Raw genomic sequence first — 26,939 nt, forward strand, 5'->3', positions numbered from 1 at the left:
TTTGACAGTTAAAGTTTTTTTTCATAAATTGTAACATTAAGTCCAAACACTCTGCTTCATGTTTATGCTGCCTCATTTAGAAGAACCTACTTCTTCAACAGGAACATAGAAGCAAAATAGTCAAACTAATTCAGTTCTGCACTATTTGCCTGGCAACATGTTTTTATGAGATCCTGGAACATTTTTGACATCTCTGTGAATAAGGGAGAGAGACCCTTAACACTCCTCAGCACAAAGTGTCTCCCATCCAGATGTGCCTGCTCTGCTGTGGACAGCATCAAATGAATTGATGCCACCTTCTCTGTCACTTCTCCAAGCACAAGGGAGGCACAGCACACCCCCAGCAAGTCTTCCTCCTATGTGGGCTCTTCTACAAAAATTCATTGGGCAAAAAACTGATGAAAACACTTTGAGAAGAGCACCTGTTACCAATTTATGTTTACTACAGGTAGCCAGCTTTATAGAGAGTTAGTGGGCACCCAAAAATGTTTCTTAAAAAGGTGTCTTGTCCAAAATAACACCCCTTAGAAATGACCACAGGGAGGATTTAGGTAAGGGAGACACAGTTAGCCCAGACCCTGCTAAACCATTGTGGGACAGCATCTGGAGTACTCTGGCAGGTTCACAACACTGCTTTTCTGCTACCAAATGCTTCCAAAAATTAATCTTAAACACCAGCCTTGTCATTGATTTTATAAATTAAAAAAACATATAGAAAATGAAAAACAATCCCATTTTTGGTGTAGTAAAAAAAATACTTTTTTTTCCCTAGAGTAATGAAAATTCACTACAGAACATTAAAAATGAAGCTCAGTCCCAGAGACAGTAATGGAAAATAGGGCCAACAGCAGTGTTTCAATGCAGCCAGAATTTGATACTAATTAACAGCAATGTAAGAAATTAAAGGGTAAATGGACCTATTAGATTATCTACTAAGTATAGTGTTCATAAAGAAACAGCTTTTCTAACATTCAAATGATGTATCATATGGCACAGTCACTCTGAATCCCAAAGCTGTCCATCCTTAGAGGCTGTAGAGTTTCTTAGTGAAAAATAAGCCAAGACACAGATTTCAAGGCAGATGGAATGCAGCTTCCAGGAATTTAGTTTGCAAAAGATTAAGGGGCAAATAATTGGGTCCTTTCCACAGCTGGATCACAGTTAATCTTGGGCTGCCAAAACAGGACTTGAAACTGGTCCATGGCGGATTCTGTTCTGCTCTTAACTTTCCTGTACTTTTCCACATCATCACCATCATTTCAGTGAAATCAGTTCATCTGTTTCCCTGCCCAATCCAGAGGGTGCTGGTGTTTTCCTTTTCCATTAAAAGCACAAACATAGGATGTATGAAAAATTTGTCATGAGAATCAGTGGTGATACAGCCAAAGGAAGGATCCAGAAGATACAGTGGATATAGCCATGTGAGATCCCAAAAAGTGATGCAGGGACAGTGGCCCAATGGTTTATTACTGTGCAAACCTAAAGCAGGTCTCCTATGAAACCTGCTCCTACTGTGTGTATCACCACTTACAAACCTTCCAGACACCAGTTAGTTTAATTTATTAAGAAAACCCAAATTAGGATAAAAATACTAGATCCAGGTTTTATTTACATTGTCCTGCAGTAATTACAATTGAGGAGAAAGTGTCCTCTGGTGTAGAAAGTGGAGGAGTAGCTCTCCCTGGGCTCTGGCACCAGTGCAGTTTGTCCTTGGAAATGCAGAACTTTTTCCAGCTGTCACTCTACTTTAGAATAATTTAGACTCCTTTAAGGGGTGCCAAGAGGTTGTTCACAACGAACTCTAGGAGCCCTGGCCAAGAGAGGAAACTTTTAACTATTTCAGAAGTTATTTTAATGGAAAACAGAAAAGCCATCCCAAAATTGTGCCGAATCATTTTCTCAAGAGGACTCAAGAATCTATATGAATAAGGGTATTTTCCTTGAGGAAAGACAGTATTCCAAAAAAATGTCACTAATATTCAGAGACTGAATTTTAGAGACTATCACTGCTCTATTAAGCACTTTAAAGGGAACCCTGTGCTGACAAGATGTAATTATTTCTCATCTTTCCTCCTATTTCATCACATCATGGCTTCTTTGCTTTAATGGCAGCTTTTAGTTGCTTCTGTGTATTACAAGTAGTCTTTCCTTAGTAAAATACAAGAATTGTGAAGTCCCTAAAAAAATCTGAGTTTCAGAAGTGATACAAGGAAAAAGCTTACATTTTCTTGGTGTCTTACACTGCTGAAATCTACCACAAAGCATCTGCTACCAATCACTGTCAGAGGAGGATGTTCAGCTGGATGAATCACCTGAGTGAGCTAACACTGCGCTTCATCATTTACCAGCCCAGAGCAATGGGTTTTTACACTTATCCAGACTTGTTAGCTGGCTAAACCAGACAATTGCTTCTGGACCTTTTATTTCAGTCTGCAGAAACGTGTTAGCAGATCTGATGGCTTACAGGGAAGGGCAGGACAGATGTAAATATTTGTTTACATGTTTACATTTGTTTACAAAACCTAATAGTGTTTTGTTGCCATGGGGTAATGTCAATAAAAGCTTATTTCAGATTCATCTGCAGCAAAAAGAAGCCAGCTACATGATGGCACTGTGCTTTTTACATCTCCCAGGTATCATCTGACAAAGTCTTTTCCCAGCTTTGCCAAGACATAAAAACAAGTTGGATTCTTTCTGAGCCCAAACAGAAGGGAAGCCAAACAGAAATGAGTCACCCAAGGAACTCAAGGACTCCCTTTGAAGAACTCTATTGCAGGTCAAGTTCACAATGCTCAGTATTAGAGATGCTGGATGCAATGATGGACAGTTGAAGGAAATAGCCAAAAGTTCAAAGACCCCTCATTTTTAACTTGTAAACAATGCAAATAGATACAGAGGTTAATGAAAATGATTTCTGAGGTTGAGAATGTAATTTTCACTATGACTTTCAAGCTAATTCCTGGCACAAAGAGCTATGTAACTTTAACTGGTGTTGTGTGGCCAATCCTGATGGAATGAACACATGTAGCTCTCCCCTTGTGCATGGCCCAGCTACAGCAAACCCACTGATCAAATGAAGCTTCCTCCCAACACACAGCAGCCTGCAAACATACAGACACTCTGCAATGATTGACTTTTTATTGCCTAACTAACTCAATAAAACAAAGCTGAGCAATTCTGCAGCCTGGGAATGAAGGATGTACTGTAATTTGATCTAAAGTTCCTTAAATCTCATATTTATAGGAGCTGCAGTAGGCATTTCCTAAGTTGTAAAGAATGTAAATATCACTTGTGCAATAACAGACCATGCTTAATATGAGAACTAAATCTAGAAATACTGAACTTAAATCCATTAATCAGCACCCTAGCAAAGCAGGTAAAGAGACTGATTGTTGATTATTCTGTATATATCTGTGATTCAATTCTAGATGAGTAATTTTTCTCTCAAAATAGACACAGACACCTGATGAAGCCTACACAAATTGAAAGAGCACATGGAAAATATAAGATTCATTATTCAGAGTATAGAGTAACACAGCAAGTACCACCAGGAAGGAAATGCTAAGTCTACACTACAATTCATAAGAGGTATAATAGCCTCAGGATATTTTTTTCTTCATCTCAGAACTGGTGACAATACTCTCAGGGCTCCTGCATTTTGTTGAAACTCTGCTTTGTGGGATTCAAAGGCCTGCAGTGACAAAATCAATACGCATGCTCCACCTGCTGCTCGCTCTTCACTGCACCACTGAAGTTGTAGCATCTTTGCAGTGATGGATGTTTTTGGAAACTCCTACAAAAGGTTATAAATGCTCTGACTCAAGCAGTTTCACCAGGTTTCTGATATCATATGTGATTTTCATATCTGAAATTGCCTGTAAAAGCCTCTTACCAACTTACCTAAGTGCATTTTCAGAGGACACAGGGTCAGCTGGCCAGACCTTTTAGTAGATATATTTGGGGAATGATTTATGCAAGAGAAAATTTTGAAAGGGAAACTATTAAAAAAAAAACAACCAAAAAATTGTAAAAATTTATAAAATAATACCTGCGAAAAATAAATTTCTACCTTGTTCTCGATGCCAACAGTGTCTACACCACTAGTCATTGGAAGTATAATAGCAAAAAGCCATATTGATTTAATAATACTCTGCTTTCCAGAAAAATATTGTCACACTACTTCAGGAAGTTACATATTAAATGAAGAGCTTGTTGGCCTATTGCTCAGGCATCCAGGAAGGAAACCAAGAGACTCAATCCCTCAAGCCCTAGGTGGTCATAGTATTGCAAAACTCAGTTTGGAACAGGCAGTTCACCCAGTCCTTCCAACGTCCTGGCACAGATCAGCCAGAAAATAAGGACATTTTTTCCCAGGCATGTTTTGATTCCAGCATCCTCAACTTGAACTTCTGAGTATTTTTCTCCTATTTTTCTTGAATGCTTGAAAAGGAAAAATTAAAATAAAGAGGAACATCTTAAAATACTCCTGTATGACAAAAGTAGAAAGTCAATGTCATTTCCTTCTTAGCATTATCCACCCTCAGCTGCATCTTGCTCAGTGAAACAGCAGGGAGGTGAAAGCATCTAAAATGGCAGGTTTTATTATAAAAATTGATGCTTTCCATAGCCTTAGCAAAGAATGATTAACATAGAAACAGAGATAGGTGCTATATTTTTAAATTAATGAAAGAGTACTAAATAAAGACGTTTCAGATCCACTTTCTTTTTAAGAGGGAAAATACTGCAGTTTGATTATTTCAACAGATCTGCTTCTACAGCATTTATGTGAAAATTATAAAGATAAAATAGCTTTTTCTCCCCAAAGAAACACAAAATATTATTACACAACTTAGTCACTAAAATATGAAAGACATCCAAACAGGTATCTTGTCCCTAGTTCAAAAAAAAGTGGTGAAGTACAAAAAAATAAGTGAAATTATAGGGTCACAAGAATGTTCTCAAGGCTAAAAGCAGAACTTCTTTCAGTGAAGATGAGTTCATGCCATCAGTTGTCAGGCAAGGACCTGTACCATGATCTGTCCAACTGAAGTTCTAGAAAAAACCAGGATCTATGCTAGCATAAATTGAACAAAGAAGTTTATGCCAAAATAACACAGCAAGATTAGAAATTGCCTGAGCCCCTGCTATTCAACAAAGGTCAGAATTTGAGTTCAGATTAGTTTATGCTGCTACATGGATAACTGATGAGTGCCCAGACGATTCCAGAAAAATAATTAAAATGTTGCAAGAGCAAGGGCCAGAGCAAACTGCAGCAAAGTTGTTGTTTTTTTTCTTTTTCGGTGACCCTGGTGCTGGGAATTTGAAATTGTTTCTCAGGTTCTGTTCAGCCTGAATAGGACTACTGAAGCTGTACCCAGAAGCCACTTATCCTTCCCACAAGGGAATTCCTCTAAACAAGTCTCCACAGGGCCTGGAATACAGCTGAACTTAAATACTGCACTCAGTGAGACACAAAGGACCAAATTTAGGTGAATAAATGAAAGACAGAGGTAATCAGCCAGGGACTCCCCAGTCAATGGACAGCTAAACAATATCATCAGTGGAATCAAAGATATGATTCACTTCATCCTACAATTTTCTGAATTTACTCCCTTTTAGGCACCCTAGAAGTGCTTGTTTCTCTACTGTTTATAAAGAGCCCAGGAGAGAGAGGCTGCAGAAGCCTCTGTGTGTGAGCTGGGGCTGTTCACCCCACGGGAGCTCACAGTGTGGGCTCAGCAGCTGCAGGGTCATTGGCAAAATGCTTCCAAAACCACCTTGAAAGTCACTGTCACTAAGAATGGGGTGGGATGTGCCAGGGAAAATGGAATGGGATGTGATGGGAGGAGTGAGATGGGAAGTGAAGAGGTGGAAGATTAACACTTTTGTAACTTTTTGTAACCCCTTAGCTGTTTATATTGAGTCAAGCTGGCCCCCATGGGGCCAATGTAAGCCTGCTTTCAACAGAGCTGCTAAGAGCAATTGAAATAACATCTCCATCCATTTAACATCAGCTGCAGCTACCAGAATGTGGATCACCTGTCCACACATTGAGCAAGCTGCCATAAGGAACAAGATCTACCTCCTGAACTGTTGTGCTACAGCTTTCTGTGTCACTTAGCTGCTGGCCTAAGAACAAGACAAGAATGTCATGTCTTCCCAAAGTTCAGAGGAAAACAATTAGTCACAAGGAATCTGGAATGAGGTGAAGGATTGCAGAGGAAAAGTAAAGATGAGGCCAGCAAAGAGAAGGGCAAAGTCATGTGCAAGGAAGAACTAAGATATCTGCACACCTCCTTCAGTCACCATAACCTGGTGAGAAAAAGAGTGGATTTTACAATGAACTATGAGCCTTAGAACCAATGTTTGAATGTTGACATATTTTATATATTAATTTTCACACTGAAGGAATGTCTTTAAGACCCCCACAGAACAATGCCAATAATGCTTTACTGTCAATGGTAGGCTGAGCCTTCAAATAGATTTTTAGCATAATGCAGGAAGGAAATCTGTTGGTTCCTAAAGGAGATGAATGCAGTAGTAAAGATGAAACAAAAAAATTATTCAGGAATATTTCAGCAGAACAGGTAAGTGACCAATTTCATCTAAAATCTTATCAAAACATGAAGTGGGATTGTTTATATACTAAGTGCTAAAGTTGAGCACTTAATTAGACTGCCAAATCTGGGAGGACCAGAAGCAGATTAAACTTTGGATACTTATACACAGTGATCAGACACTGCAGAGCAAAGGAAAGATTAGATGATCATAACTAATCTAAGTTTTAATTAAAATTTAAAAGGAGACAGGTTTTGCACTGCCCACAAGGGAGAAAAAGCAGAGTTACAAGATGGGTTCAAGAGTATTTTTCTCATTTCTGAATCAAATTTGGTATCCACTCTTTCTAAGGTTATTCTTAGCTAAAAGAAAATTCTCTCAGTTTAAGTAACTACAACTGAGGACCACATTCCATTTTCATTTATTGACTGTTGGAATTACCTCACAGGTTAATAAGATGGGTACTTAGAAGTTTTCCATGTTAATGAACATTTTAATTTTAAACTTAAATTTAGTGTCTTGATTCCTGAGCATTGACTGCCCTCTGCTCAAGCCTGCAGGCAATGTCAGAACAAAGTTCATTTTGATGGAAGAAAAGGGAAGAATATTGTATCATTGTCTCTCCCACATATATGCAAAAATGTTAATGCTCAGTCTTGCAGTTTTCAATTAAGATTGTTGATGATGTCAGAGCCATCCTAACCCAAAACATAAAATAATGTATTTTCCTTCCTATGTAGGGCTGATTGATTTATTTATTATGGTTTAATTAGGTGGAGAGTTTAACCCTTCTTCTATTTAGAAATTGTTTGAAATTAATTTCTAACTTCTGTAAAAGTATTTACTACCAATAAATATTTAATGGAGCATTAAGGTGAATGATTTTTGACTTAAATAATTTGTTATCTCTATTTCTTTTCTAGAAAAAAGCAGCCTGGCCTTACTCACATAGAACTGACCTTACCAAATACTTCCAGTGCATGATGATACTCATTACAGTTAGGACAAATAGAGAGCTTTTTCTGAAATGCTGATAAATATATCAGGTTAGAAATTTATGGGTGATGAGTATCAAACACATTTGAAGACTCTAAATACTATCATTTAAAGAGCAATTGTCTAAATCTTTAGAACTTGCCTTTTACACAGCAGATCAAATGGGAAGCTTGGAATTTCACAGAGAACAGACCTTTATGATGGAGAGTTATAAAGACAAAAGGTATGTGAGTGAACAAAATGACCTTTTGACCATGTAGAATTTTGAATTAGGTTTTACACTATTTTGCAGTATTGGCTGGTATTAAATCCTTCAAACATCTTGAATATGACTATGAGCTGGATGCCTGCTAAAACCTAGTAACTATAAAATCAATGAAAAGCTCAATGCTTAGCACTATAAGGAGTGTCTACAAAATAGTGAGTAACTATAAAATTATCAGAAGTGAACACAGTTCTGTTAGAATTTACCTGGAAAGACTTGAATGAAACTCATCAGCAATTAGAAAAAGCTGAGCTGGAATGCTGAAGTCTTTTAATTTCATTACTCTCTCTACTGAAGAAGGGATGAAGGGACATCTAAAGACTCAACACAGCTTTCTAGGAATGTATCAAAGAACTAGAGGATGCTCAGGCAGGAATTTTAGCTCTTCAAAAGAGCCACATAAAAATAAAAGGAACAAAAAAGTTAAGTTTCTGAAACATCACAGACTCAGGAGCCTTACACTTTCTCTCCCAGTCAGAGGTTTTGCATTGTTGAGTAGCTCACAGATAAAATAAGGAAAAGAAAATCAATTATCTTACCATGTTAAAGAAATGTGAAAATACAGCATGTGAGGGAAACCTCACAAACCTCAAAGTGGGGCAAAGAACAAAATGTAGTTTAATATATGCATGACATATGCTAAGTCAAGCAGGAAGAACATTCAATGTCTTCCTAAAAGACTGGAAACTATTTAGCAAAATATGTAGTCCAGGTCCATGCAATGTTTAATTAGAAACCAGACAACAATAGGAAAAAGACTAAAAATGGGGGGAAACTCCTTTTTTGCCATTTTAAGGCTGGGAGAAGCTTAAATGAAAAACTGAGCGATGGAATACTGGAGGGATACTATAATTTTATTCTCATCAACTGCTTTGTCTATCCATGTATAGGCAAAGCAAAACAGAGGAGGAAGCCTGAAATGCAGTGAGTACATGCTAAGAATCAGCATGAAAAAAAGAAAATGTAGAATTTAAAAAGAAATTTAACATTACTCAGCCTTTTCAGGAGACTGCTGTGTTTGTCAGAAGCACTCTGCCACAGCCATGAGGTAAAGAATGAAAACACCTTAAGTGGAAAATAAAAAGCCACCAACGTATTTTATATGTATATATATTTTATAAGTATATATATTTACTTTTTCTACAGAGGAGGGGAAAAAAGAACTTTTGTGGTAATTTTCATTTGTTACTAAAACAAAGGAAAGCCTCAATCTTATCATGGTTGTGTGAGGGACAAAACCTACCCACTGAAGTTTTGTATTAACAAATTAAATAATGACTTCGATAAATAAGCCTAAAAGTTTCAGAATTTAGAGTACCTATTAGAACACTAAAAATATATGTCAAATACAGTCTTTAAGAGCTGACATCTTAAAAGAACATGAGGCTATGTAGATAGAGATTATAACTGCAGATAAGAATATGCAATGAATATAGACATAGAAAAGGAAAATATTCCCTAGTAATAAACAAGAAAAGAAAGCACTGGTAGTGAAATGATAAAAAAATAGTGAAATCGTCTTATTTTGAATATGTAAATAGGCTATAATTACAGATTAATGGTAGAAAATGGCATAAGTAGTTTGGATATGCTATATTGTTATTCGTAGTTTCCAAAAGTGGTGTTATTAGAGAATATAGCACCTAAAGAAGTAATCTCATGCTTGAATTGTGACTTGGTGACATTCCAAGTGTGGGAACTACTGAAAATGAACTGCAATTTGATTGATGCATTTTTAAGTGTGTTTTAAAAACATATTATACACCTATATCACTTCAAACCCAATGGTCCTGTGGAAAGGGTTAATTTTTTAAAATTATCTAAGAGAGTAAGAATGAAATTCAGAATTCCCTAGGACATTATTAACAGGGGAACACATTCATGAGTATCCCAAATACAAAGACTTTCAGCAGCTGAGCTGCTGCTCAATCCAAGGCTGAGAACCATCCAGAGGATGCCTGCTGAGCTTGCTCAGGAAAGCCCAAAAGGAAAAAGAAGAGGCATCTGCAGCTTTATCCACTGGAAGAAGAAACAAAGTCAGTCCTCAGTTTTCAAAGATCACAAAAAGAACAAATTTCAAAAGAGCCAGCACAGACATGGAAAAGACAAAACATTAATGCAAAGGTTAAAATCCATGAGGTGCCACACAGATCTTCTGAGCAAAATAAGCAAGGGGGAAATTGATCAGCATCCTTAGATATTTGCATTATATTATCACTAACTTCTAAATTTCCTTTGGAAGAAATTACCTGGCCACAAAGAATTTGATGTAATTGTCACTGCTAGTTGGTGTAAACATGACACAAGGAAGGCATGCAGACCTTTTCTCCTTTGTACCAAACATTTAGTTAATGTATTTATTTGTTTATCAAAAGCACAAGTAAAAGCTCTGATTGGTCATTCTATTTAAACAAGAGAATGTGTTGCTATCACAATGACATATATGTCTTCCAAAAAAATAAAATTATGCAAAATCAAAAAGCTTTACACCATGGTGTTGTGGATGCAGATAAAACACTATGTACATTGCAAAAAGCTTTCCTCTGTAATTTTTAATATCTTCCTCAGGATCCATGGAATCTGTTTCACTCCTATAATCATTTTCATAATTCCAATGCATTCTTCATAAATACCAATTTCCTGAAATGATCATTTTTCACAATTATATTATATGGTATCTGACAAGTCAGTGCCATGTCAGATTATGTCTGGTAAGCAGAGCAGCCATACAAAGAACCAAACAGAAAAAAAATAAAATCTGTTTTGTTTGATTCTGTGCTGTGCAACACATGGGTGTCCAAAACAGGATCTGCTGCTCTGTAAATAAATCTTTTTGCTTTTTCTGAAACTCATTCTTTTCTGAACTTCCATTTATGTCTTTGAAGACTGAAAAATATCAGTGGTGCTTCAGCACTTAACAAAGGCAGGAATTTTTTTGCAACCTTTTCAGCAGGTTTTTGTCCATTGAGCCAAAAAGTGAAGGCAGTGTGACAGTGATACCAGAAGAAGGTAAATATGTCCAGTCCCAGCTGAGTTCCTCTGGTGGAGCTCATCATGGGAGTTATGCTTCAATTCCTGGCTTCAGCAGCCATCTAGGAGAAGAATTTGCTCTGTAGACAGATGTCTGGAGCAGGCTGATGCCCAGGAAATTAGATGTAAACACACTGCTCTCTGCCAAAGAAGAGTTTGCCTTCATTTATATCAATATTTCAATTTAAAGAAAAACCTGCTTTCTCCTACCTCTCAGGGTTTCAGGTTTCTGTATTCCTCCATAATGATGTGATAATCACCTCACAAATATGTGCAAGAGCTGCACCATTCCTTTTAAGTTTATTTCAAAATTGAGCTTATAAAGACTTGCTTTCAACTCTTACCTTTCTTGGAGTAAAAAATTATACTTTTTCTTGAAAAATAGTCCTGAGTGAAAAAAATATTTAGCAACCCTTTTGTAATTCACAAGCTATATGTGACAGGTCACATCCATTTCAATTTTCCAGCTAACCGATTGTAAATCATTTCAATTTTTTTAAACAAAGTTGCTGTAAGAATATAAAATTATTTCTAGCAAAGTTATATTAATCACCTTACACTTAGCTGGTTAGAATTCATTTAAGACAGATAATTTTTTCTCCCTGTCAAGAGCTTCCTGCATTGCAAAGAAAGCAAACAAGAGGGAAAAACACTATTTTTTTCAATAGTGTGTAATACATTGCCTATTTCCACAGTCCATGAATCTCTCCAGAATTTCTTGCTCACTTAAGCTACATGAATTTAAAAGCACATCCTACTCTTTTTGGTTCTCTTAATATACTGTTGATATCTGAATATCTTAAGCAGGACTTTCTTCATAACAGAGTGAAATAAACTGCTTTCTTTTAAGCTATCATTTTGAACAAGGTGTTATTGCAAAAATTAAGTGGCAGCAAGCATACTGAGGAATTATTTAGGAATTATCCAGCTCACATAAAAATAAAAAAAGAATATGCATAACTGATCTGTTTTTCAGTCACTCTACACATTTGCTGCAGAAAAGCAAAAATAGAGGTAATTCAATTACATTTTGAGTAAAAAAGAAAACTGAAGCTGAAATACTGATTATTACTCTAACACACTTTGTTTCCAATACTCAGCAACCTGTCAAGCTGAGCTAGAAACAGAGTCCACAGAGCAGGGAGCGAACACAAAACCACAACTTCCAGCTCAGGAGACACCATGGACACGGTGCTGAGAAGGTACAAACGTGCAAAACACTTCTCTGGGCTTGGAATCTTATTCCATTGTTTCCCCTAAAGGTGCAGTGCCCTCTCTCAGAGGCAGAATCCCAAGTCAGCTGGGCATTCGTTGTGACCCTGAGCAAATGCTCTTGTGTCCTGATGTTTTTAAGGAATTGTGTCCTTCAGCCTCCACCTTTGAGCTCCTCCCCCAGGGAATGCCCATTGCTGTGGCAGCTCACACTCACAGAGTTGGTACCACGTTATCATGGTGCTATTGCTAACCCCTGGTACTGTTTCTAATCCCATGAAACACACATTAAATGCCTGTTGGAGCGTGCAAGTTGAAAAATACTACTGTTCTCATTTGTTATTGCTAATGGTGGTATTTCAAGTACTGTTTATGCTTCATGTTTGAGTTATGATGTCCCATCCTTAGCTCTCCTATCTCATTTTTTCATGATTCTGATTTACGGGTCAATAATCAATGTGGAACTGTTTCCACAACCTTGTTGAGACTTTTTAGTGAATACTTTGCCTTTACAATATAAATGTCACTACTGTGGGGACAAGAAGAAAACAAAAAAAAATTAATAGGTAAAAAAAAAGAGGGAAAAATTATTTTCTGCATTTTAGCCTTAACAAGGAAATGCGCACATCATTTATCATTCTTGCATACTCCATAAAATATCTTCTTCCAAGTTGGACAAGAGGATGCAGAAGACCAACCACAGGGTTGTCTTTCCTTCAGGCACTACTCATTCACCCCTCTACACTGATACTTCCTTCACTTCCATTTTCAAATGATTCAGACCCATCTACATGGCATCCTTTTGACTGTCCTGTTTATCAGACAATGAAATATGTTTCAATTCCTCATAAATTTTTGTGGATTATAATATATAAAGTACCATCAGCTCCAGAAAGTGATTTGTCATGTTTCAGCAACAGTGAGAAGGGTTTTTCCCATATAGACAGATCCATTTATAAACACTGAACCTTCAGAAAATCTTCATGAGGGTTTGAAGGACTCAAGGACAGTGTGAGTGAAAATGACAGAAGCAAGGGTATTTGAATGCTAACAGATCATTTCTTTGTAGGGAACTGTCTAATATTCCAAGGCATTCATTTCTATCATCAATCTACCCAGTCAATAGTATAGACAAAGATAGACTCAATGTGTAAAGAAGACATAAAATCTGTATTATTATGAAACCTGAATTCAATTTTAGTCAAAGTCCTTTATTAAATAGATTATCATCAGGTGTGTCACTCATCTAAACCTCTGTCTTATCCTTCCCCATTGTAGTAAACATTTTGAGTTGGCAGTCACAAATTCTATTTGCTATTCACATCACATTGTCCTTTGTTTTATACATCTCACCACACACTCTTCCATTTGGGCCATGATTCAAACATAGGCACCACTTACTTACAAGCAATCAGCAAAGAAGGATGAAAAAGAATGTACATTTTACAAGGCCTTCTATTGCCTTTTTTTTTAATCTTATGGAAATAGATGTCAACAGACTATTTTCAGGGTTGGGGACAAAAAGGAAGATCTTAGTAATTCTGCAAGAATACATCAGGAAGGAAATTAAATAGACAAACTAAGTCACATTAAAAAATTAAATAAATAAGAACCTAGAAGACCACTCAAGTTAATTACCCTCAGAATATTTCATCCTTGCCTGTATATTCATCTAATAAAAATAGAAAGGGTTCAACATAGGCATTACTAAAACTGTTACTAATCACAACACCAACTGTACAGTCTTTCAAGGGAATATTGTCCTGCTGTTTACAGAGAGGAGAGAATAGGTGCTGTCCCCTACCCATTCCAGGGAAGGTGAGCACCACCAGACAGAAGTCTTTTGGAGATGACAAGAATGGAGTATCACACAAATAAAGGAAATAAGACCTCTGAAAAAATTAAGCCCTTTCTGGTAGTTGCCTGAAATATTAGTGCAGTCCTGACAAAGTTTTGTCGAGCTTTACTGCAGAAATGCTTATCCCATTTTGTACACCCTGTAGTGCAGGAGAACAGCATTAACTGTCAGAGTGACCATCACAGCCAGAAAACACCACCCGAGGGCTGGATGTCTTACATCTGACAGCACCAGTAAGCAGCAGAGTTTTGTCTGAGCAATCTTATGTCAGTAATCCATCAATTTGATAGTATTGATTCTATTCCTTCCATATTTCTGTCCCTGCTAAACAAAATTTGCAAGCTACTAAGAGTAAAAAGAAAAAGAAAATGTTATGTTATGCCATTGATGATTTGAGCAAGAGCATTCCAGCATTCTCTTATGTTTCATAGATATATTTAAGATTCCCTTCACTGAGTTACCTAGAGACTACAAAAACAGCTTGCAAAAGTTTTGTATCAGTTCAAATTCACACATTTGTGTATGCATCTCTGAATGTAACTAGTAAAGCAGATAAAAGCAAAAGTCCTTTATTTCCACCATGGTTTCAATCTGCGTTTTCCTTGTCACTTTCTTGCTATAAGAAACTATGAGACAAGACCAAATTTCAATGTGCAAGTTTCCTTAAAAGAAGCATACTATGGTGTCCTGCAACAAAAAAGTTAAATGCAGGAAGGTGGGTTGTGGATAACAAAAGTCCTAGGAAGGGTGGGTTTATTGATCAGGGGAGCACTTAGAAGGGGAGGCCACATCAATTCCTTTTAACTAATCAAAATCTTATGGTGAGGAGGGAGATGGAGGCAGGTGAGCATCCTGAGATGGCCTGGGGTATCCCATCCCTCTCTGAATGCTCCCTTCACAAGGACATCAGTCAACTGCAGGTCTCTGACATCCTCATAGGAGAAGCTTTACATAGGACACCTGACCTATATTCAGGTGATGTAAATAACTGCTCCCTGTCCATGTGTGCATCATTACTTCAGGTATTTATTTAGGTGACCTAATGAGATGAATGTGTCCTCTCCTCCTCCCTCACCATATTCAAACAGAGCCCAGACACAAGTTTTTTTCACTCATAAAATGTTGCCCTGACAACAGAGTATTTTCATAACTTTGCTTGCATTACTTAGCCTTTAGAAAATGACAAGTGAAAGAGCCACAAGTACTATTCACATGTAACTGTTAATCAGGCAGGAGCTACTACAATCAAGTTTTGCTGAGTTCATCTCACTTGGATGGGCTGCTGAACAGCAAATAAATCCCTGGAAAATTTTTAAATGCTCTAAATGAGTGTCCCAACTAGAAGTCTAGTCTCTAAGCAGGGTCCCAAACTCTGAAGAAACCAATGTTTTCTCATTATTAAACTAGCATCATGCTAATGCAATATTACTATTTTGTCATTGTAGCTGGAAAATATTTAGGTACAAACACCCACACAGATGATGCAAGTGCAAAGTTAAACATTCCAACAATACTCTTAGAACAATTTGAAAATCTTGGTCCAGTGACTGTCTACAAGAGATGTTTATTTCATATATTAGTATCTGAAAGGTTTGTTCACCTTACTGGCTTTCACTTTACTCAAGTTTTGATTTGTTAGTTCAAGTTATGCCATTCAAAAGCCAGAAAATCCTTTCTGGCTTTGGAAAGAGCAGAGAGATTAACATTGGAAAGGTGAACAAAAATTAAAAGAAACAGACCAGCTGCAGCTGGTAATGAAATCAGAGCAGGTTTTTATCTGAGTTTATTAGAAAGTTCAGAACTATTTTCAGCTAACTAGAAGTTTTGTGTTTTCTTCCCATGGACCCTGAAATGTGCTGTGGTGCAGAAGGCAAACTTTTTTTTCTTTCCTGCTGGTTTATTTATGTGACACCAGCATTCATGGATGCTAACGTTTTCCAGTGCAGTGTCAGTCACATGTGCTACAGAGGGAGGAAACACCTCTCCTGGAATTGCTTCCCCAGCTCCTCCTGGCAGACTCAGTGAATCCAAAGGCTTTTGACTTTTATAAAGTCTGCACCAGCAGGGCTGAAACACAAATGTGTTCAAAAACTTCTGGAGACATCACCTCAGAGGGAGCACGAATAATTGTAACTCCCAGTGCATCTAACCCCCTCTAGAGTTTTGACTGTACCTCTGTGTGAGAGCTGCTCCAGGATGATCCTCAGGTGCTGCAGAACAGGGGCTGAAATGTCATATTTATAGATGTCTATTACTGGCACTTGCTGACATCTCCCAAATATTCCATCTGCAGGAAAGAGAAAAAAGAAAAGGAAAAAGACACATTTGGTTTTCTGAGAGGAAGAAGGGCGTGATGAGATGCGCATTTCCAATGTCTCCTAATTATATACTGAAGGAACCTTTTAAAAGACACTTTAAAAAGCTATCAAAGGACCACTGAAGTCATGAGACAGAATATTTTCTATCAAAATAAATAAATACTGGAAAGAATATTAGTTGGAGGAATATCCTATTGTATGAGATAGGCATACAGTTTATTTTATGAAGTATTTTCAGACTTCTGCTTCCCAAATCTTTAGATGTAAGTCTTCTTTACTGACAATTCAGTGAGAGAAAATCTTAATGTTCAATGCCTACTATGATGTGGATAAAAAGTGCAGCATCCAGAAATATAAATATTAATTTGCAGAAACTATGTGGATTTGCTGAAACATTTTTAATGTGGGCGCTGTGTGTTAGGCATTGGTAAATGAGAACTGAATCCATAATGGCTAGTAAAGGCTCATTTCAAGAAGTACCCTCTAATGAATGCAATAAAAGAAAGCTCCTCACAGAACAATGAGATATTAATGTGGCCTAATTTATTTAGCTCCATTCCATTTGTCTGAAATGACAGACTCTTCTCATCAATGTCTTTTCAAATCACACCTTCTAATTAATTTAGCTTCTTATTAGTCTTTATTTAGAGAATTGTTCATTTTGAGGCAAGCTTCCTGTGTATGTGTGGGAGGAACAGGGAGTTCAAACATTCAAATTACCTTTCTCCCTTTCATACAAAAGCCTAATTCAGAGTCTAGGTGCTTCACATACAATCTGACCATCTGCAATTCTGGGTCTCTGAGAAAGAAAGTGGTTTCATTTATTGTTCAAAATAGTTCTCTTCTATATAGTGATCCAAAGGAAGCAATTTAAATGCATCAAGTTTAATTAGCAAAATATTCTACTGCAATCCTAGTTTTAACACCGTAATTACTTCTGCTCTGATACTACATCTATGCTCCAAAAGGAGAACTGCATCAGATGAGCAGAAAATAAGGGCAAGCATTAATTTGCAAATGTCCATTACTTTCTGTGCTGCTTTACAGAGTTAAAAGACTACAAATGGGAACTACTGGCCCAGCTGTTCACTAAACACAAATAATGGCATAAAAGAAAATAAACGAAACCAGGATGCATTAAAAGGGCATTATTAGCCCTCACTGTTAAACACAAATACCTCATTGAAATTAGCCAACTTTTTCTTTCTTCTCCTTTCCAATCCTCCTGTCACTTACAACTGTCAAATTAAGTTAATTCAAATTAAAACCCTACATCTGAATCTAATTTTTCTATTGGAAACTAGGTTTAATTTGGAAACCACAAAGACAGATAGGGTTTGGTTTTCTGACACGCAATGTGAAAAGCAGCCTAACAGCAAATTAAAATATTCATCTCTGTTTAAAAACCTGCTGCAGTTGAAAATAAGCAAAGTATATAAATATCAGTCAACTTGTAAATGGATAGATTGCAGGAATAGGGTTTTGATTCAGAAAGGAACAGAAGAACATCTCAGTGTTTAGGAACAAGATTGTTCAAAATGAAACATAACCTGACACAGCCAACTGTATTTTGGAATACCACCATTACTGGCTACAAACAATTACTACAAAATCTATGTTTACATAAACAAATAATATTCCATGCATTTTTTAGAGATAATGTACCTTAAAAATAATTCTAATCTTATTTTAGAGTCCAGAAAAGCATACACATTCCATAAAAAAGAAAGATTTTTGCATTAAGTATCATTTAAGGATATCTCCATGGATGCAAAAGCTAATTCACTCACAAACTCTAAAAGAGACCAAACCGTTTTCCTAAACTCAGAGTTTTCAGAAACCTTCAGCCTACTTCCTTTGAATAGAACAAAACTCATTTAAATTCTAAAATTAACAATTAGCACATGAGCCTGAGCTGCATTATACAATCTATCCAAAAACACTGGGACTGCTTAGGGAGAAAGTGCAAGTTACATTGGCTTTTGTACTTGAAATATGGGCATAATAAGCTTTGGAGGGGCTGCAACCACAAATAGCACTGGGCTCTGCTAAATGCAGCACAAGGAGAGAGGAGTGAGAGCAGAATGCCCCAAGGAGTGGTTGGCAAATACCAGCTCTAAAATACAGAGGATCTTTGTGCCGGGGATTACAGTTGGACTGGAGTCGTGCAAATAATACATTTCATAGTTCAGCCGCTTTTTCTAAAAAAGTAGGAATTTTCCCAGATTTTTCTGTTTGCATGGGGCTTTCTTTTTTTGCTTGGGGCTGGTTTGTTTGGTTTTGGGTGTGTTTTGACTTTTTTTTTTTAATTAATAAGGTTTCTGTGGCAAGATATAAGACCTAAAAAAATTAAATTGAGGTTAGGCATTCAATTTTCAGGGTATCTTTTAATTAAACTTGCTTTCAATGACATAGATTGCAAGGGAAGAAAAAGCAAGGGAGAGCCATTTTACCAAGAAAAATTGACAAAAGTGCCCCTCTTTTACTTTCAAGAAACCTAAATGGTAGATGTGGGGTCAGAAATGGCTTAGATCCAGCACAAAGCTCATTTTTAGTTGAAAAACAGATTGAATTAAATTACAGCTAATATTTAAAATGTCCAGCTTAGTCTACCAATGTCCAGCTTAGTCTACCATGAACTATCCCAGTCACTGTGGGATTTACAGAAAAGTCAGTACATGGTGCATCTTTCTGGACCCTGCTGTGCAACCAGCTGGCCTCAAACAGTGAGAGGAATGTACAAAGCTGGGCATAAGGCAAAAAGGAAAGTGGAAAAGCTCCCAGATTTTACAGAGGATGTATCAGGGCAGAGAAAACTCAAAGAGTGAGTGATGTTTTAATAACACCACAGCTGCTGAGAGTGTGCTCATACTGAACTTCCATTGAAGTTGTGTTAGGAAAGGGAACGTAACACGCGAAGGACACCTGCACTTTACACCAGCCCAGAATGAGCAAAGGGTGAGACTGAGCAATAGGGACACATGTTTGTTATTAAGGTGTTATCACTTGCTGTCAGCAAAAAGTAGAAAATTCCATAATAATATCTTAACAGTTATACTTAGACCAGGAAAAATCTGCATTAACAGCATGCTCATGTTGGCTCTTAGCTGCTAGATTTGTTTTCAAATAAGAGAATAAACCAGAAGAATAATACACCCATACATCCAAGGAAACAGTGAAATGCTTCTTTATCCATTTGACTCTTTTGTTGATAGGCTTAATATTTGAGAAGAAACACAAACATAAAATTTTACAAGCTTTTGTTTAAAATCTTGAATTTTGACAAATACTTATGTACTGAAGAGTTAGATACTAAGATTAAAGGACACAAATTTACTGTAACTCAAGTGCCCAATAAGCTCTCAAATAGTGTCGTATGTCTTTTATTAAAGACAACTTCCTGGAGCATGGTATACATATTTACACTGAGAATTTATCAACTTCCAGTGAAAAAAATCACAACTGAGAGATTAAACCATGAGCAAGTCAAAACACAGGTTCTGGAAGGCTGATCATTGAGAGAGGTCTAAAAGGAAATGGAAAGCACCCATCATTATTCATTATTGTTGGCCATTTGTCATGAATTAGTGCATATCTATGACCTCCAATACCTACTGAGGAAGTACCACGTTACATTCATGATTGACATCCAGGTACTGAATTATGTAAAAGGAGACCACAAAAGCCTATACTTTGAAACAGTTTTGAAAAGTTGATTGCACCAGTTTCATCACTTTGTAAAGGAGATGAGCATCAAGAGCTTAAGAGGTACTAAAAAATTTTTGGAATCTTGTGCTGAGTGTCAAACTTCCCTTGAAGGCAACACTGTTTATAGGGCAGCTGATTCATGAAGTTTTAAAAAAAAAATTATGTAAAAAAAAGCTGTCCTTGGCAAGAGAATCCTATCCCATCCTGGAACCACTATGTATGGCTAATCTGGTGACTGAAACTAAGCTGTATCCAAGGCATCCAAGTTTTGAATAATACCAGCAAAAAATTCTTGTTGAGTGTCTTTTGCTACTGAGCAAAGGTGTGAAGACTGATAGAGATACTGGAGTTTGTCTGCAGGAAGCTGAAAGCTTGATATATGTAAATTAAAAGATTGTGCTGTGCAGTAATTAATTATTTAGATCTGCATGCAGTGAAACTTTCACACGGCACTGACAAGTGACCTTTGCAAAGGAGACTTCAAGCAGATGCTTTGAAGCACCTGGTTCTTCTGCTCTCCAAACTCCTGCAGCAGCAGAAAGGAGCAGCTCTCCAGACAGCGCCAGTAGTCACACTTCTGCTTCTTCACACTAATTACCTTGTGACAATTGTTAACAAATTAAAGTAAAGCTCTGTATAAAATTTAAGTTTTGCCCCATTTGCCCCAAATTTAAGTCATTATGCTCTGTTCCTGTAAAAAAGAAAGCCCACAGACCCAGTGGTGTGTGTCAAATGGCAACTTCTGCCACCTTGGCTTGCATCATTTGTGCTCTTGCAGTTAACGAGAGAACCTACTGTAATGTTTTCAATGGGCATCATTCTCCAGCAACTTAACCTTCTGTAAGAAAAGAATCCTTTCTTCTCACTGAATATGGACATCACTTCACACTCCCTCCCCTAGCTAGTAGTTTGAGGTGCTGTAAGGTCCAGGACTAATAAAAAGGTCAGTGTTACAACCCACAGTAAGAGCCTGAATTGCCTACTGGAGAGATTAAATCCTTTTCCAATGGGAAGCATAATATTTGCATCTCAAAAGTCTCAAGACACTGAACTTCAAGGTCACAGATGTTAAATGTTGAGGAAGTATGAAGGAGATTGTTACAGTATTTTATTCTTCTCTCCCTGCTGCTTCCCATAGTACAGAGTTCCTTTTCAAAATCCCTTTTCAAAAATTAAAAAGAAAAAAAAATTAATGTTACTGTTCCTTGAAGAGGACATTAAGTTGTATGCCAGGAAGCTTATTTCAAAAGATATAGTCCACAAATCCACATTCAACATTTGCAAGTAAAGTCTTCAGCAAACAACATATTTTTTTATTATTCCATCTATTAAAAAAGATTTTCTCATAACTTACATCTCTACTTTTATATTCACATTGCAAGTAAGGTAGAGATAATACAGATAGAGCAGCAGTGGCTTCTACAGCATCATTTCTCATACAATGTTTTGGAAACGTGAGTCCAGTGCTTCCAACAGCAAATCCTGCAGTGGCTGAGCAGAAAAGCTGCTGTTTGCAATCGGGGGAGAGCAGCCTTCCAAGGGGCAACCCTCCCCGCTCAACTTTTAAAACCTTTTAGTCATTTTATTTTGCTTATCCCCGCAGTCCCTGGTTGTTTTCCTCGGTGGCCCTTGGTTGCTCCCGTTTAGGAGCAGTAATAGTGGCATCTAGTGGACAGGGATCAGTCCTGGAGCTCAGGCTGCTCACCCCCTGAATTCCCTGATTCCAGCTCCATCTGGCTCCATCCCAGTACAAAACTGAGCACTTCCAGCCACCCTCCACCCACGTTGTCCTTCCCTGCCCTAATGCCTGACAGGCAGGTGCAAGACTTTAATGCAGCTATTTAGAATTTAGAGATTTGATTTTAAAATTAAAGGCTACCATCTTTGTTTCTAGAAATAAAGCATAATAAAGACAAGGAAGGAAAGTGCATTGAAACTGTTTAACAAGAGTATGTGGTGGCATCCTGCTTTTGCTACTGTGTGAGGCATAAAACATTATGCGATAAAAGTAAATCCTCAGCTTCAAGGAAAACACAGCATATTTTTATAGATTTATTTTGCAAATATAATAGGAACACCATAAAAATCAGAAAACTATGAAGTAGGAGAGTCTAAACATGATTTTTTTTATCCAATAAAAAAATTGCCATGCAGTGGATAACTAAGAGTCCAGTAAATTCACTTTTCCTCAGCTACTGTATAAACTGCTGCCTGGAAGGCAAAGGTAACTTTAAAAAAGTTCTGCTGCAATCCAGATCACCAAACAGTCCTATGAAAGAACTCTAACAAGATTTGATGCCTCTTCTCACCTCTCTGGACCCAGATATTTAAGGAAAAAGGTGGATAGCTGGTCTACTTTGAAAAATTCCCCAAACCTAAAACCCCTGAATATTTCTACTGATTAAAAGAATTGGGAAGGATGTTAGTGATTATGAAAGTGCTCATATTTAAAGATAAAAGCTAATATTAACAGGAGCATTAGTTAGTTGTTGTTCAAATACTGTGATAGGGCTGGGATTTGCAAAGCTCCAAACCATTCTGAGGCATGAATAGTTCCTCTGGGCATTATGGTCCCCTTGTGATTCTGACTACAAGTTCTGGAGGACTCAGTCCTTCCTTCAAAAAAAAAAAGAGAGAAAAGATATAGTCTTCAACAGAAGACAAATACAATTTCAGTAACTATTTCTGTGTTAACCTGCTAATTTAAGTGCTGGATTGTACAGTCCTAAAGCATTACACACACTTAGAGAATTTTTTTAAGTTACAACAGAAATATGTAAATTTTAGAGAAAACTAAAAAATCCTCAGTACAGCAAAAGGAGGTTAGGAAAGGCCTGTGAAAACTGAGTTCCAGGCTAAGAAAGCAAGAGGAGAGCAGGCTTGCCATGAAGGAAGTGCTGCCTGCTTCCAAAAAGCCCCTAAGTTATTCAGCTAAGAGAATGAGAGGTCCAGATTTCAGTGCTTTATGTGATTCAGAACACAGAATTGAAGCTTAACAGGTCATACTTAGGCCTTGCAAACATTGAAATAATGGCCATGCCTTGGGAGGAGAGGGCAGGAGAGACTTTAAGGAAAGGAAAAGGTAGAGATGAAAAGAAAGCAAGTCCTAACATTCTGCTGCTAGAGCTAATGTTCAAGCTGAATAATGCTTCAATAACTTGGTACTTCTTAGAGAACCAAACTTGAACTTTCCACAGCTTAGGTAACTACATGGCATGAAAGTTATGGTTTGGCTCTGTGACGAGGATAATAAAGGATCAGAAAATGGTGACTGAATCAACATCTTCCACATCCAGATAACCACTACAGTCTGTAAGCCATGGAACCATCTGCCTCTAATTCTGATCAGAGGCAAATCCAGAAAACCTTTGAGGAAAAGCCCAAGAAATTCTAATTGTAATATGTTGAGAGGGCTTTTCCAAGCAAAGCTATGCCTTCAGTATTAGCTGTGATGCTTCTAAGAAAAAAGAGCTTGCAACCAAAGTCCTCTGTGCAGCTACTCCCTTTCTGGTCAATAATGGCAGTAAAGAGAAAAGGGGGGAAAGATTTAAACATATAAATCCTCCTCCAAGAGGGTAAATACTTTAAATTCAAGTATAAATCAGGTATTAGTACACTAACAATAAAGCAATCTTTAACATTTTTAGCCACTGAACTGCAAGATTAACAGGTAGGTTTACCATACATTGCTATCTCAATGCTGAGAAATCTAAGCCATGTGCCCTCCCCCATTTAGAAATAGCCTTTTTTCCCCTAGATAAAAAAAGACACAATTCTGCATCAAATTCTGACCACATCATTATCAGAAAGATATGAATAAACTAGAGAATTCAAAGAAAAAATGAAAGCAAGAAGGCAGTCACATAGAGCCTTAAGCATTGAACTACCTGATTCTTTACAAGAAACAATAAACGTTTATGTAACCTGGTTGAATCATTATTTATGACATTATTGGGAGAAATGGAGTGAAAAGACAAAAATGAACATTCTGTATCAGAACAACTTTCAAGCAGGGAGAAATTATTCTGGAGCTGTTCAGCTCCCTCCTGGAAGAGTAATGGAGCTCCTATTGCTTGCACTGTTTAAAATTAAGCCAGAGCAACAAGGAATGGTGAACAATTGAAAATGAAATGAAAAATTTTTTTTTAATTTATTTACCCAATATGCATTTATGAACAGAGGTTACTGGAGGGACTAAGAATTTATTTATGGAATGATTGAGATGCAAATATACTAATGCTTATTTATGTACACTAATTTTCCAAGTATCACTGAGATGTACTTCAGTCACTTCAAGGATCCCCATTACATTTTTGGTTGGTGCCAAGAACCACTTTGGTGCTGGCAATGTCTTCACTGTGTGATCAGACTGTAGCTGCTCTTGCATTTGTATTCCCAAGGCAAAAATAACTCTGCAAGGAAACATGTTCAGCAAAATGCACTTCTGCATTAATCTTAATTTTGTATTAAAAACAAAGTAGTGAAAGTTTTAACTTGTCCCAAGTGCCAACAGCTTGTATTTTAAGAGTTATTATGTGTTTGCAGCAGACTCTGCTCTCATGAAAACATGACTAATGACCATTCCATTCATATTCACCAGCTGCAGTGTCTCATAGAGCAAGCTAGGTTTATTTCTGTCCTTTGCCAAACTAGAAGCTTTCTAGATCTTTGCAGGACAATATTTATTGAGACAGCAGATTTCTTTTGTAAGCTGAGTTACTGAATTTATTCCTAAATGGAACTGACTTCAGACGTGCATGGAATTACAGTAACAAAGATCTCCATCTTTTTCCCTAACTACAAAATACTTTCAAAAAATTATGGAAAATTATGTTATGTGAACCTGAAAACATCAGCAGAAAAATTAAATGTGATCCTTTGGGGAGGGGAGGACAAATAAATAAACAAGGATAACTTCAGAGTGCTGCACCCTGGAGCCTGATTAAAACTGTTTGGAGCTATCTCAGAAATCTCTACACCTTGCTCAAGTCTGAGCTACACCTTCAGAAACCACAGCACATCAAGCTGCCTCTGGCACCTTAGGCTTGGGCACTGGAACAGCCAAGCACCTCACTCAAACTTTGACATCAGGATGCCCCACAGTTTCAACTGAACAGTTTGAAGAACATGAAAAGTCTGACGTTTTCAAGAAAACTGTGCTTTGAAATAGCTAAATATGATGCTACATACCTCACACCACCTATCAGAAGCTGCATCCAGAAAAGTTATTTTTGTTACAACTAATATGAGGTCCTGACACAGCTTTTCCCCAGCTGTGGGACAGACCCAGAGCACTGCCTGCAGCTTTGCTGATGGCAACAGGTGAAGGGCAGCACATGTTAGAGTCCTCCTTGCCTGGGTCAGACTCCAGGGCTCAGCCTGAGACAATGTGAGGGCAAAAGCACAAAGAAAGTTTGGGGATGTATGGAACATATAACAGCAATAAGTGGGAACAAGGAGGTGACATCACTCAGTGTGCAGCATTGCTAAAGTCAGCATGGGAATGCAGAGTTCTGCAGTCCAAATCTGAAGATGAATGATAAATTTTGGAAAGGACATCGAGAGAGGCAAAGGAGATTATTTATGGGCTGGAAAAAGCCCTATGGTGAAATGCCTTTTCCAGCACAGAAGTCTCCAGCACAGCAGATGATCTTTAGTCTCCCTAAGTAAGCCTGCAGACAGATGGAAGGATACAGGAACAGGGATTGGGAACAGGGCTGGGAGCAGTTTCAGAAATTCTCCTCAGTTTTGTGTGCTACTATTCAAAATAACTTTTAAGAACAGAAATATCTGAAATTATGATAAGAAGGGATCTGAAAATCAAGACTTATTTTGCTTTTGCAATGTATACAGAGACCCCTCAATATATGTGATATGTGTAACCCCAAATTGCTTCCTATTTTACTTGCAGAATACATACAACTCACCCAAAATACATAATATTTATGCATACTTATAAGTTGTAATGGGCTTTTTAAAATACTATATATAATTAAAACCCATTCTTTACCTGGGCTTTGGGGGCTGGATTTAAGCTGCTCACACCCTTAGAATATCCTGCAACTGGAGTGGGTAAGTACAGAGGTTGTACACTCAGCACATATACTTAAAAGAAGATAGAATAAATCAAAATAATTTTGAACAAAATATTCATGCTACAAAAGGATGAAAAATCATTCATCAAAGACAAAAAATAAAAAACTTGAAAGCCAGGACTTTAGAATCAGCAAAATAACCCAGTGAAATAATACTTTACTGTTGAGCATCAAACTGTATCCTTCTAAATGTCTTCCTGATACCATATTGCTTATGAGGTGCCAGATTCTTGATTGGGGTAACAAAACCACACAGAAAATATTAACTCTGTTTGTTGTTGCTTCCTCCATTCCAGCAGAATGTTCTTCCAGTAGAAGCCATCATTGTTTTTTAGAATGTTTTGATAGATCTAACAGAAAGGGGTTGCAATCCTACCTGAAGGAAAATGCCTCTACTCAAAATCTACTATTCTGAAGCTTCTGCTGCATTATTTACAACAATCACACACATTTAAATAATACTGCTGAACTCAGGACATTCATTAGATGGATAAGTATTCACCCAGATCTCTGCACACAGATGATTTTTCTTAAGCATATCAACTCAAAAGTTTCACTCTTTTGCCAGTGCTTTGCCATTCCCCCCTTATCCAACAACCAGCCCAGCCTATGCTCCTGCTCTGGCCAACAGAGAGGTTTGCAAAGGGCCAGCAGGTCCAGTGTGGTGGTGTGGGCATCACCAGAGACCTCCCCAAGGTCAGAAACACAAACAGAACTGCAGACTCACTTATGAAAGCAAAGGGATAAGCCAATATTTTTAAAATAGGAAAGGAAACAGAAATGCAAATCTTGAGGAAGGAAAAAGTCACCAGCTTCTCTCCCTAGTCATATTTCAGCACTAATATTCCAGTCAGCATCAATGCTTCTGTCATTAAATGTAATGTGGATATACTGAAACC

The 26,939-nt window shown here is 37.4% G+C and overlaps 1 protein-coding gene across 1 annotated transcript in view; it reads right to left on the reverse strand.

Annotated features, from left to right (window-relative positions):
• The window catches only part of PTPRN2 (protein tyrosine phosphatase receptor type N2), a 636,053-nt gene that overhangs the window by 458,801 nt on the left and 150,313 nt on the right, over positions 1–26,939 (reverse strand). Inside the window, exon 3 of the mRNA XM_066551162.1 lies at positions 16,093–16,206. Coding sequence (XP_066407259.1) covers positions 16,093–16,206 — 114 coding nt within the window. The remainder of the gene's footprint in view (positions 1–16,092; positions 16,207–26,939) is intronic.

The sequence above is a fragment of the Molothrus aeneus genome, chromosome 1, assembly GCF_037042795.1.
Source record: "Molothrus aeneus isolate 106 chromosome 1, BPBGC_Maene_1.0, whole genome shotgun sequence".
Lineage (NCBI taxonomy): Eukaryota > Metazoa > Chordata > Aves > Passeriformes > Icteridae > Molothrus > Molothrus aeneus.